This window comes from Narcine bancroftii, chromosome 10, assembly GCF_036971445.1.
Source record: "Narcine bancroftii isolate sNarBan1 chromosome 10, sNarBan1.hap1, whole genome shotgun sequence".
In the NCBI taxonomy this organism is placed as follows: Eukaryota; Metazoa; Chordata; class Chondrichthyes; order Torpediniformes; family Narcinidae; genus Narcine; species Narcine bancroftii.
This window is the reverse complement of record NC_091478.1, coordinates 24,731,781-24,746,111: the sequence shown is the minus strand read 5'-3', so window position 1 is coordinate 24,746,111 and position 14,331 is coordinate 24,731,781. Positions and strand designations below refer to the sequence as shown.

The 14,331-nt window shown below is 43.6% G+C and overlaps 1 protein-coding gene across 8 annotated transcripts in view; it reads right to left on the bottom strand.

Annotated features, from left to right (window-relative positions):
* armh3 (armadillo like helical domain containing 3) overlaps positions 1-14,331 on the bottom strand; it is a 156,057-nt gene that overhangs the window by 52,668 nt on the left and 89,058 nt on the right. For 7 of the 8 annotated variants that reach the window (XM_069900227.1, XM_069900223.1, XM_069900225.1 and 4 more), the window contains 2 exons: positions 13,488-13,563; positions 6,315-6,393 (listed from right to left, as the gene is read on the bottom strand). In XM_069900227.1, the coding sequence (XP_069756328.1) occupies positions 6,315-6,393; positions 13,488-13,563 (155 nt within the window). The remainder of the gene's footprint in view (positions 1-6,314; positions 6,394-13,487; positions 13,564-14,331) is intronic. The other variant, XM_069900230.1, reaches the window with a different exon arrangement.

Genomic DNA, 14,331 nt, shown 5'->3' with positions numbered 1-14,331 from the left:
GAGGAATGTTGAGCATGCCTTCCTCCAACGAGTTGCCTGTAGCCTTCTCGGTACTGTGGAGTTCTCGGTTGCCGTGACAGCATGGCCGTGGGGATCCAACTGCCCTTGCATCCGAGCTCCTGACCATAGGTCTTCTCTGTGGCCATCTGCACATCTGAGCTCCCGTTGCCCTGGCCGACCTGTGTCTGAACTCTGGTTTCCATTATTTTTATGTGGCTTATTCCAGGAATGCATCATAAGATTGTCACAGTATGTTTATTTTTATCTGTAGACGTAGACCCTGACATGATCATTTCAACTTATGATGTGAGTCCCGGAACTGAACCTTTTTGTAAGTCGGGGTCTACCAACTATGCTATCAACCTGTGTGGCAACCTTGAGCGATCTATGGATTTGGTCCAAAAGGTCCCTCTGCTCTTCCACACTGTTAAGAATCCTGCCAACAATCAACAAACAGTCTGATGAGGTCTTACTTTTTACAGAACCCCAGATGAACTCAACCACGGAGATGCACAGCATAGGAGACTGCAGATGCTGAAACACTATATGCTGGAGGAACTCAGTGAGTCTGTACTGCCTGAGCTGCAGGTTTCTCCAGCAGTTTGTGTTCACACAACACAAAAACTGGCCTTTCTGTCCAACTTGTCTCTGCCAATCTTTTCTGCCCAAATATCTTTCAAAAGTCCCTCTGGCAGATTGATCCATTGACCCACCACTCTGTGTGGAAAAACCTGCCCTATTAAATCTTTCACTTCTTACCTTAAATCTTTTCCCTCGACTTTTAGATTCCCTGACTCTGGGGAATAAGTCTGTGACCATCAATCTTACCCCTGCCCTTCATGATTTAATAACCCTCTTTTAAGGACTCCCCTCCGGCTCCTCTCCAGGAAGACAGTCCCAGCCACAGGTGAGCAAAATTACTCACACCACCTATTCCATAGTGACATCTCCCAGCTCTGCCCCTCATTCAGAACATTCATCCATGTCCTAACACACCACGGCTCCACTGACACATCTGCACGGTCGTTTAAAAGTCCAAATCTGCAACGTCTGTCATCTTGTGCTCCTCCTCTCTTGATCAACTCTGCAATGAACTGCTGCAACTACTGGACTGGGCTGGTCAGTGGGTGGGCATAAGGACCAGGATGGGCAGTGGGAGTTGAGACATTCCCCCAATTTAAGATCACTCACTCCACTTTGGCTGTTTTCATCAAACAGGTTGAAGATGTCAGTAATTAGTGCTTTGGCACTGATGCATTCTTCTTTATAAAGCCAAAGGCTTTGGTCAGGAAATTTACAACATTTGCCACACTGTTAATTTCAAGGGGAAATAAGCCACCCATTACAAAGCGAGCTACTTAGAAGCAGCATCCAATAACACAGCTGGCAATCCCAGCCCTGGAGACATTTTGTGCAGCAGTTAGTGCAGCGTTATTACAGCACCAGTGACCTGGGTTTGAAACGGGTGCTGTCTGTCAGGAGTTGGTACGTTCTTCCTTTGCTTTCATGGATTTTCTCCCACCCTTCAGAACGTATGGGATTTGTCGATTAATTGGGACATTTTGGGCGGCAAGGATTTATGGGCCAGAAGGGCCTGTTTAAATGCTGTATATCACCTCACTGACAAAAGGCAAAGGAGGAAAAACCCAACACCCAACCCCAACCCACCAATTTTCCCCTGCAGCCGCTGCAACCGTGTCTGCCTGTCCCGCATCGGACTTGTCAGCCACAAACGAGCCTGCAGCTGACGTGGACTTTTACCCCCTCCATAAATCTTCGTCCGCGAAGCCAAGCCAAAGAATATCAAAATCAAACATTAAAATTCAGCCACATTAGCAGCAGATGCTGTCACCGGTGTATTGATTGATCCCTTTACAGTCTTGGCCTTGATTCGCTTCAGCTGCAAGGCCCTAGTGTCTTGAAGTTGCACACCAACCATTGTCATCGATCTCTCCTCTTTTACATCAGTTCTGCAATTCTTGAACAACCTCTCCTGACATGTCCAGATGTGGCTTACTGATAAATTTTTAGTTACAGTCACAGAGAACGTCTGAGAAAAAAAGTCCTCCAGCCCAGTGAGTCTGCACCAACCATCAATTGTCGATCTACAATCAATCCTATCCTGATCCCATTTTATTTTCCCAGATTCCCACAATCCTACCAAATTCTCATCTCCACTCCAAGGGCAATTGATTGTGCCCAATCATCCCAGAATTATACACCTTTTTTGGGGTGGGGGAGGAAACTAGAGCATGCAGATGAAGCTAACGTGATCACAGGCAAACTCCACACAGGCAGCAGGGACTGGATTGAACCCCAGTGCTCCTAGAAAGTACCTTTAAACAATTTACTGTGCAAAAGGTTGTTTCAATATGTTGTCATTTTGTACATTGATACAAATGCAAAAGGCAACTTTATTCCAGCAATGCAGAGCTTATACCCCTAAGGTATAAACATGCTGTAGCCTCATACCATGGGGATAGGATGCAATTGTGCTAAAAATCTATTAGAGATCAATGCAGTCACTGTTTAATTTATTCTGCCTCTGTGGAAACTACTGCAGAGAGCACACCATCCTTCAAAGATGTGACTTCACTCATTCAGGCTGAATGAATGGAGGAGGCATACAAATTGCAAACATTTCAACAGGGCATCAAGGCCAACAGCTTGCAAGTGCTGACCTCAGAGATTAAACTGAGACCCCAACCACTGGAGCCTTTTGTGAAAAGCTGGGAATTCTCCCCATCCGTTGGGAATGGAAGGGAAGAATCAGTGCAATCAGCACATTGGGGACAGAAAACCAGTGAAGACATTTCTGAATTAAAAGTTATTCAGGATGTGACAGGAAAGGTAAAACACTCAATACTCATGGGTAGCTCTGAGGAGTTTGAAAACTCTGGGGATCAGTCACATTGCATGGTGAACTGCAAGCACTGCCTGTATTGCACCATTACTCTTCGCAATTTTCAAGTTCAAGATCATATTTTTTGTTATATGTACTAAGATGTAGTGAAAGAGGTTGTTTTGTGAGCAGCCCATTAGACATCTCATTCATAGTACAAGAAGACAGTACAAAAGTGTATTACAGAAAGGAATTTGTACAGAGCAAAGGAGCATAAATTTACTATTTTGATGTTCATAATTTTTATTTCCCACCAGGGAAAGAAAACTGCCCTTGAATCTGGAGGTGGGTGATCTCACACTCATGAATCTTCCTGGTTGGGGAGGGGGGGAGGGGTTGAAGAGAATGTGGCTAGGGTGGGATGAACCTTTTAACATGTTTGTTAATTTTCTAAGGCAGCAGGAGTTATGGATGAAACCGATGGAGCGGAGAGAGGTGTGTGTGCCTGACTAACTTAGCTGCATTCACAATCCTCTGACGTCTCTTGCAGACCTAAGCAAATCAGTTCTGTGTCGCACATTGAGGGGCGCAGATAGGATGCTTTCATTGATTTATCCTTTGAAATCAAGAACACAATCTCTAAAGTTATGGATAATACCAGATTGAACACAATATTGAAGAGGAGCCCAGTAATGTACGAGGGGATAATGGGGAGAATACAGAATCAGGAAGGCCCTTTAGACCAACACACCTATACTGACCAAATTACTACTTGACCTAGTTCCAGTGCCTTCATTTGGCCCACATCCTCCTCAACCTTTCCTAAGCATGTACCAAGCCAAATGTTTTTTTTTTAAAAAATAATGGTATTCACCTCTGCCACTTTGTTCCATATACCCATCATCCTTCATGTAAAAAAAATTGTCTCCTTTCCCTTTTAAATCCTTCATCTTGCACCCATGCTCCAAGACTTAGTGGGATAATATATTAGGAAAGAATGAACACACACAGAGTGACGACCAACAGAGATCTTTAAGATATTGGAAGGGTTTGATAAGAAATAGTTGTAGGGAAGATGGTCACCAACAAATCCAATGGACAATTCAGTATAAGTGCTGTTAACAGCGGAGTGGTTGACGTTAACAGCGGAGATGCATTTAAGAGGAGACTGGACAAAAATCTGAGATGGGAAAGGCTACAGAGGGTTGTGAACTCGGCCACCAGCACCATCATAAGCATCAGTGTTCACTCCATTAAGGACATCTACAAGAGGTGGTGCCTCAAGAAAGACCCTCGCCACAAGGCCATGGCCTCTTCTCAATGCAACCATCAGGAAGGAGCTACAGGAGCCTGAAGATGAGCACCCAGCAGTTCAAAAACAGCTAATTTCCCTCTGCCATCAGATTTCTGAATGGAGCATGAACCACAGACACTACCTCACATCTTTGTCTTCTTTTGCACTACTTTTAAAAAAAATAGTGCATTACCAGAAATGCCATTTATTACAATTTTTGCATCTTTAATATATAATAAAGTTGTTGCAAAACAACAGATTTCATGACACATGTTCGTGACAATAAACTGGAGATTCCAGTGGGGTATAAAGGCCAGAATAGACTGGTTGGGCCAAATGGCAGGTTTCTGTGCCATTGGAATTCTGACACATATAATGCATGGATCCTTGGTCACTTGCTGGTCCTGCATGCAATCAGAGGCTGCCAATCCAGTTCCAGCCAAGACAAAGCACTTGACCTGATTTAACCTTCCCACAGTAGTGGATGAATTGAGATAAAAATACAAATAGCTCACGTGTTCTCCTGCAGCAGACTAGAGGTGACTGCAGGCAGCAAAACAAGCTTTCAAACAGATAGCCTCTGTTAAACCCACCGAGCGTAGCATTGAATGCTTGGTGAAATATTGGCAGCTATCCCCTGTACAGGAAGAATAGAAATATCTGCCCCCAGCTGAACAGAAGTGCAAACATCTGTGTAAGGTGAGGGGAGGAAGGTGCTTAGGGTTAGGTTTGTTTTTTTATACAAACAGATTAGAGGGTCGCTGGAATGCATTGCCAGGGGTGGTGGTTGAGGCTAGTACAATAGGGACATTTAAAAGAGTCTTAGACAAGCATATGGATGCAAGAAAAATAGAAGGTTATGGGTGTTAGGTTGGGAAGGGTTAGATTGTTGAGTAGGTTTACATAGGTTGACACAGAATTGTGGGCCGAAGAACCTGTACTGTGCTGTAATGTTCGATGTTCTTTGTAGATGTCAAGGGGGAAGAAGCAGTGCTATTCCCTTCAAGAACCATAATACTGGACAACAAAGATTTTGCTTTTTGAACACTTTTGGGTGTATTTTATGGATTTTGGGCTGTTGAAAGATACAGTATCACCTATTTCTGTGATTTCTTGTCATATTTTAAATCTGCTTCAAGTAGACAAAACCATGAAGTGCAGCGTGTCATTGAAAATTCATTTTCTGCGTTCGCACTTGGACTTCTCCCCTGCTGATCCTGGTGCAGTCAGTGTCAAACATGGTGAAACGTTTCACTAAGACACTCTAACGATGGAAAAGCTGTATCAGGGCAACTGGAATCCATCAATTCTGGCTGATTATTTTTGGACAGACACGAGAGGCATCAGATGCTGAGTGCAAATGAAAATCAGCAACAAAATATGTTTAGGTCAATTAAAATAGTGCAATGTGTCAGCATCATTATGCGATGAAACATGCTAAATTCATTAAAAATTAATTTAATGTTTCTCCAACTTCTTATGTGAAACAGCAAATCTAAAATCATCTTTGTGTTCAGCTTGAAGTTGTCTATCACAATCCCCAATTTTTTTTCAGGAAGCAAACCTAAAAAAAATTGTCCAGTGTAATTGGAAAAATAACATTGCCTAACTGCTCTGGCCACAGCTTACGTTTGGATCAATGTGTGAAGGGTATCTGACCGTAATGGGTTTTTTTTAAAGACGTCCCAAGTTCTGCTGACGATTCTTGAATGCCACAGCAGATTGCGATGTCCCTGGAGGGCTATGGGGAATCTCACCGATTATGTGCTGAGAAACCCACCAATGAACTAACCTGCTGGAACCTTCGAGGGAAGGAAGTAAAATGAAGCACAAGTACACTCAGAATCAGTTCATGAAGCAAAAGAGATGGATCATAAAGGCTTATTTTTAAAAAATCAGCATGGCAGGTTGACGTTATTAATGACTGAAGAATTTGACAGGGAAGTCTATTTACTCAGGCAGTGGAATCCACAATGAGCAAGACAACTTCAACATTAGAATTAGTGCGTTAATAACAAAGCTTTAACAGTGGTCAAAATTTTGATTAGATCTACTTCCTCAGGAGTTTGCGGAGGAGCTAGTGGAGCTGTTCAAGTGAACAGGTACGGACTTGAAGGGCCGACATGGCCTGTTTCCGTGCTGTAAACGGCTACATGGTTATGGATCAGGGCCACCTACCTGATCTTCGGAGAGCTGCGAGATGTGATTGACTGCTGCGTAAGACTCTATCTTGGGGTTAAAATGGTTAATGATGGCTCTGAAAGAGAGAACAGCCCCTTTTAGCAATTTAAACTGACAAGTGTAAAAAACTGAAATTAATTTTTAACACTGAAAAAAGTTTTTAAATTAGATCTCATTGGTGGCATTTTAAAAAAAATAAAACCATAAATTTGTTTTCAAAACACTTCTTAATGTCATTAAACAAGAAAAATATGCACTTTGTAACCAGTGAGACTTAACATTACACTTTTCTGCACTTACTGCAATTGCGAATATTTAGTTGATTTTATTTTTTTACTCTCGTGTGGCAATTTAATTTATACTTATTGCTTTAGTGTATTTTGTATACCCGTGTCGCTGCAGCAAACAAGAATGATAGTGCATCTGTGCAGTGTACTTATGGGTATGACAATAAACTCTTATTCTCGTTATATATGGGCAAATAAGGATTACCTGCTTATTGTCAAAAATGTTCAATAATGGCCACTATTTACTTACAACATCAACCATCATCACAGCCGCAACCTATGTTTTCAATAACTCCTACACCAGCTGCAGAGCAGCTTTAGGAGGTCCTAGAGTTACGAAAAAGGCCACACAAAATCAACTACTTCCTTCTGTCCTCATCCTGACTCTCGAGAAAGAAACAACTGTTCTTTGCATTTCAAGTGCAAATGATTAATAGACAAGGAAGGGCGAAATAAGCACAGTATCACTCTTCTGGAAGCCAACTTAATAGGACTTGTGAACAAAACAAATATCTCTGGATGGGCCAAAGTACCCAACCATTCATTAAACTGTTGCCATAATCTGTTCTCAATGAATGAAGGGCTCAGGACCGAAACGTCAAATGCCTTTTGCTTTTTGTGGATGCTGCGTGACCAGCTGAGCTTCGCCAGCACTTTTGTGCATTCCACTCGACCCCAGTGTCTGCAGATTTTGTTACCTGCGAGTTAAGCAGTTTTCAAGTGTGATTACTGGTGTACTGTGCAAAGTAAAGTCGTTAATTTTACCCAGAGCAAGAACCTATTCACAACCACATGATGACACTTTGTTGGAATGGTTGCATAATATTAGCTCCAGTTCATCAAGGATAGCTCCCTCATTCTTTGAGTAACGCTATTGGACCTTGGATCTTAACACACCTGAAATATGGCATTTATGACAGAGCAGCACTCTCTCAGAATAGGACTGGGAGAGAGAAGCTACATTAAAGATCGTAATGAGGGACTTGAACCACAAGAGTCTTTGGGAGAGGAAGTCCTGTTAAATGATGTGTACATGAGGTCATTCAGAAACAAAGGGGAAGATATTTCTCAAGGCATCTGCAGAAGGGATCTTACTCCCCACATCCACGACTTACAACCTCGTGAACTGACTTAACTCTCTTCATTTATATTCAAACACAAAATAAGGTTTCTTCTTCTATTTCTTAAACACATCAAGACTATACTGTTTGCTCCACTGCAAGTCTGATTGCTAGCACACTGTGCAAAACATTTGTTCATTATGGGTAAAATTAATTGCTATGTTTCAAACAATGTACCAGTAATTCACACTTAGAACCATAGAACAGTACAGCACAGAACAGGCCCCTCAGCCCTTCTAGTCTGTGCTGAACCATTTTTCTGCCTAGTTCCACAAGCTGCACTGTCCATAGCCCTTCATCCCCCATGCCATCCATGTACCTGTCCAAATTCTTCTTAAATGTTAAAATTGAATCTGCATTCACCACTTCAGCTGGCAGCTCGTTCCACACTCCCACTGCTCTGTGTGAAGAAATTCCCCCTAATGTCCCACCTAAACATTTTCCCTTTCACCTTTAACCCATATCCTCTGGTTTGTATCTCACCTACCCTCAGAGGAAAAAGCCTATCGATATTTACTGTTTCTATACCCATCACAATTTTAAATACCTCTATCAAATCTCCCCTCATTCTTCTAAGCTCCAGGGAATAATCTCCTAACCGGTTTAACCTTTCCCTGTAACTCAGTTCATTTTACCATATTCTGTGCATCTTAAGTTCAAGTTCAAATCTGCAGTCACCTGCACCAAGGTACAGTTTTGTGTGCTATCCAGAAAGTCAACCCAAGTACAATGCAGAGTCAGAATGGAGCAAGTGCAACATTATTGTATTAGTGCATGGTTCATTCAGGAGCCTGACAGCAGTGGGAAAGATGTCCTCAAATCTGGCGGCATGTGATCTCGCATTCAAGAATCTTCTTTCTGATGGGACGAGAGGAGGCAGGAGGGAGTGTGGCCAGGGTGGGATGAGTAACATATCGGCTGCTTTTCCATGGCAGCAGCAAATGTAGATGGAGTCGTTGGAGGAGTTGGGAGGGGGTTTGCGTAACAGCGTGAGCCGCGATCACCTCTTGCTGTGGTTTGTTGTGGTGTTGGCCTTTCATCATCAGTGCCAAGTTTCTCTCAGTGCAGAGGCTGTGCTTCCGTGGCTATGAACTTGCTCAGAGCTATTCCCCCCTTCCATTTACATAACATCAGCACCCTCTAAAACTAATGGGTCAACAATCAGACCAAGTGCCTCATCAGCCACTGTGCCATGGAACCTATAGGGTTGAAAACAGTATCTTCCCCATCTTCCCATGATATGCACTCCTGCTTGAGAGCTGTAATGCCTAGCTGAAGACTGAGGAAGCCTGATAGGGATATTAAAACCAGATTTATTTATGAAGGAGAGATGAATTTGCTGCAAACCACAGCGGGACATCAGGCATGTAACTCAGCGTGCAAACAAAGCAGCAGGATTCAGACAATGTCGCGGATTCAAAGGCAGAAGAAATGTGACCCAGATAATTACAGTATGTTCCTTGAAATGGCTTACATGACGTTGCCAGCCATCTACTAAGGGCCATCTTGTTGGGCACGACTTTCAGAAGTGGAGCAGCTGGTTGCTGAGATTTGACCTTAACAGTGATGCTTACAGTCATACATGAAGAAGATGAACTTTGATTTCATCCTGCCCCTTCTGATGTGACAGGGCAGCAGCAGATCCTGCCTTTAAAAGACAGTGTGTGTGGAAATGTAGCAGGTTGCAGATGCAGCAGGCTATCAAGAAGGCATATGGAATGTTGGCCTTCATTGTTAGAGGGATTGAGTTTAGGAGCAGGGAGGTTATGCTGCAACTATACAGGGTACTGGTGAGACCGTATCTGAAGTACTGTGTGCAGTTCTGGTCTCCTTACTTGAGGAAGGATGTACTGGCTTTGGAGCCGGTGGAGAGAATATTCACCAGGTTGATTGCAGGGATGAAGGGGTTGGCTTTTGAGGAGAGATTGGTCGTTTAGGACTGTAATCGCTAGAATTTAGAAGAATGGGAGGGGATCTTACGCAACATATAAAATTATTAGAGCATAGATAAGATTGAGGTAGGTAAATTGTTTACATTGGTGGGGGAGACCAGAACTAGGGGACATAGCCTCAAGATTCAGATTAGTAGATTTAGGACAGAGATGAGGAGGAACTGATTTTCCCAGAGGGTGGTGAATCTGTGGAATTTGTTGTCCATTCAAGCAGTTCCTCAGTAAATATATGTAAGTCAAGGTTAGATAGATTTCTATATAGTAAGGGAATTAAGAGATATGGTGAATAGGTGGGTAGATGAGCCTATTATCAGATCGGCCATGATCTCACTGAATGGGAGAGCAGGTTCAATGGGCTGGATGGCCGACTCCTGCTCCTATTTCTTTATGTTCTTATGAATGTTTTACATATCATTCTCTCAAAAACTATCAATGAATGGTGATGTACTTGGATATGACACCAAAAAGTATCTACCAACAGGGCTATGAGACCCACTTGGGCAATGGGTCTAGACTGGAAAGGCATTGAGGGAAGGGAGTAGAGGCCAGGCAGCCCCTCAAAGAGGGCAGGGGCTGGAGGGCATTTAGCCCCTCAAGAAGGGCAGGGTCTAGAGATGCAGTTGGCCCCTCGAGGAGGGCAGGCAGCCCCTTGAAAAGGGCAGGAACCAGAGGGACACCCCTCCAGGAGGGCAGGGACGAGAGCAATCAGCCCTCTCTCCCTGTACCAGTTAAATGTCAACCAGTCGTGACTCTCCCATGTCCTTCAATGAGCTGCCCAACCTGTTCACATTTCTGCTCAGCCCCATACATCTCACCAGTCCACCATGGCGCCTAATCTTTCCTCTCATTCAACATACCCTTCATATTCCATCTCACCCTCCTATATAATCTTTAAAGCCTTACTTCATCACTAATTAATTATAAAGAATAATAGTGTCCAAAGAAACTCTCCTTAACATCTATTGTGGTCAATAGTACGACCCAGGTTAAGACAAATAAAGATGTACTCTTACATTCAGCCAGAGGGTGGCGCATCTGTGGAATATGTTGCCACAGGCGGTTGTGGAGGTCAGGTCTTTGGGTGTATTTAAGGTAGAGATTGATAGATTCTTGATTAGCCAGGGAATCAAAGGTTATGGGGAAGAGGCCAGGAGGTGGGGCTGAGTGGGAAAATGGATCAGCTCATGATTAAATGGTGGGGCAGACTCGATGGGCTAAATGGCCTATTTCTGCTCCTCTGTCTTTAAAAACAGAGAAAATACTGAAAAGACTCAGCAAATGTGACAGCATGTGCAAAGAGAGAAAAGGGTGACAATTCAGTGTAGGAATGTTCTGATAAAGGGTCCAGAATCTAAAGATAAACTGCTGAAGGTACTCAGGAGGTTTGCTGTCAGACCCACTGAGTCCCTCCAGTTGATTGCTTTCTGATCTAGATTCCAGAGTCTACAATCCTCATGTCACCTGAAATGGTTCTGTTTCAACAGATGCTGCCTGCCCTGCCATGCGCTTCCAGCAGTTTGCTTGGATTTCAAATGACCAACTTCAGCAGATTGGGCATTCAGAGATGAAGGTAAAATTAATGAGCTTGCAAGCATCATGCACAATTAGTGGTATCAAGACTTAAGAGTGGATTGCTTTCCGATTTATATTATTCACAATAGCCATAAATAACATGGAGCAAGGTGCTGAATTAACTTTCATGCAGAAATCTGATAACTAAAGCACTATCCTGAGCTACTGAAGGATTTAATTTTAATCATGTTCACAATGCAAGATTTATGAAGTGATTCTGCACAGGAATCGATGACTCAAAGCTGCCGGGCCTCAAAGGCACAAGACAAAAGCTGCCACTGTACGATTGATTCTCCGTCGAATAGGCTTGTCCCACGGGCTCCAAATGCCCCTCTCTCCCACCTGCGACGAAAATGTCCATATTTCCTGTTCTGAGTGCACAAATTCATCCTGGAGAAGCTAAGGCAACAAAATAAATCTCAACAAACTATCAAATTTCTGTTGTGTGACGTGAGGCATTGGTAGGTTCCCAAGATGCCCTTGACATGCTTTAAACCAGCCATTCTCAAGGGGGAGGCCTCAGTACATTTAAAAGGGGGGGGGGGGGGCTGAACGGACTGAAATCATCAAATGTTCTTAAGTAGTCAGTAGGAGATGTAAGGAAGAAACCAACTAAACTTCACAGGGAAGGGGGCCCATAAACTTTCAGCAGGGACCTAAGGAACCAAAAATCAAAGGTTGAGAATGGCTGTTTAAAACAGTGTCCAGAGGCAGAAAGGTCTAGGGGGGGTAAACCAGAGGACAAACATTATACTGACCTGGGTGCTGGGTTGAAGAATCTGAATGGTTAATGGAAACAAATATGTGAGTAACTTATTGAAGAGATCTGGAGAAATGCTTGATCAGGAACATATTGGCAGGGGAGCAGGATCAAGGGACAAGACTGAATTCGGCCAGACAACTGGTACAGTGAGGACAGCTGCAGTCTGGGTTGAAGTGCACCCTATGCTGCAGAGAGATTGTGTGGTAGCATCAGGAGGTTGTTGGGTGCATTTATGGCAGAGATTGATAGGTATCTGAACAGTCATGGTATCAAAGGTTATGGGGAGAAGGCCATGGAGTGGAGGTGAGTGGGAGAATGGATCAGCTCATGATTGAATGGTGAAGTAAACTTGATGGACCAAATGGCCCACATCTGCTTCAAAGTCTTATGGTCAGAATTCATCCTTCATCCTACTCAGCCCAGGTTTGATAAAGAATTCAACTCCATCAGAACATGTCCATTGTGGATTTTGCTGCAGATGCAGTGATTTCCCTGAACAAGTTTGCCAGTTCACATTAGGCAGTGCTGAGTTATATGCCGGAATATATCATGAGCCCTGCTCAGTGAGGAACTGTGCAGCAAAAGGCATGATCAATTTCTCAATGGCTTTTGGCAACCTGCAAATCAACCGCCTACACAACAATTTAGCTCAGACGAAACACAAACACCGCAGGAAATTAAATCACCTCACATTTTAATGCATGGTCATGAATCTGCTGTTACTGGTTTGACTGACAGCACGGCAAACAGACCCAACACCGTATCCATCACCATTGGTCACCAGACATGTCTGTCATCCTCAGTCCAAATTCAAATCCAACGGCTCTTTCACAATGTCAGACTGTCTGTCACAAAATGAATGAATTAAAGCATTGGCGCTCTAATAGTGTTCATCTCCTAGAATGTAGCAGTGTCGGAGCACACAGGCTAGAAAACTGCTCCCAGAATGCAGCAGAGCCCCTCCATGCACACTGACTGGTACACTGCTCCCAGAATGCAGCAGTCTACTAAACCCATGTCTATTTCCAAAGGAAATAAGATGCACTGACTGTTGAGAAGGGATACATGGACAAGGGACTGAAGACAAACCCTCGCTCTCAGAATTCATTATCATGAACACATCTTAAAATTCATTGGTTTGTGGACAGTGCAAACATTTATATAAACCATCTTAAAAAATAAATAAAAATAGTGCAAGAGAAAGACAAAGTAAAGCAGTGCCTGTTGTTCATTAATCATTCAGGAATTTGATGGCAGAGGGAAAGAAGCTGTCTTTGTGCCGCTGAGTGCTACTTTTCAGGCTCCTGTACCTTTTTCCCGATGGTAGCAGGGTGAAGAGGGCATATATCCCTGGGTGGTTGGGTTCCTTGAGAATAGAGATTGCTTTCTGAAGACACCTCTTGTAGATGTCCTCAGAAGAGGTCATTCAGCCTGACCGGTCAATGGACGCCCTTAAAATCTCATCTCTTCCTTACCTGACGTTGATTAGTGCATGCGTGACCTTGCTGGCTGGCTCCTTCCATTGGCCACTGTTTGTTGAGAGCCTCAAAACTAGGACAGAAGTAACATTGACTTAGAACCTGGGAAAAACCCCATGCCCATCACACCTCCACAAAAAACTGGAAGGAAGGATTTCCAAGGAGCTGTTGAAGTCACGTACTTGCCTTCATCGGGAGCGGTGCCATCCACCACCGATGGCGTAAGCGAAGCAACACGTGGGGGTAATAGCACACATGCACAGGTGCTTTAAGCGTGAGTAAACAGGTGATGAACCTCAGATGCAGGAGGAGGAGAGTGTGAGTCTCAGGATCACCCATCTGGCAGTGAGCCAATGAGATCAGAGTGGGTGATGTTTGGGGAGTTGAGGAATGCAATGTGTATCTCGTGAATAATGAAAAGAAAGTCAACTTCATGCTGTGCTGAAAGAAACGAGTGTATTCTTTTTTTTGTTTTAAGCTGTGGTAAATCAGTGTGGTTACAGATCTTTAAGGAGGGTCTGAGGAGGGTTATTCCCGGGAGGATATTGGAGGGATTGAGGCTTGTGCCAGAGACTAACCCAAAAAGTAGGGAGTGAAGGAAACACGAGGCTGTGCCTATCATACCACTGTGGCACCAAATCCTTTCTTCAGATTCTGTAACCATCCCCTCACCAATCAATATAGTCAGAAGGTTCAAATCCAACTCCTGATACACACAAACAAGCCAGATTAACTCTCTCAGTGACGGAACACCATGGAAGCCTTCTTGCAGTGTGGTAATAAACTGTGAACCCTCCAAGGTAAAACAAAGATCTCAGGAGAGGTCCAGGTGTCACTCAAA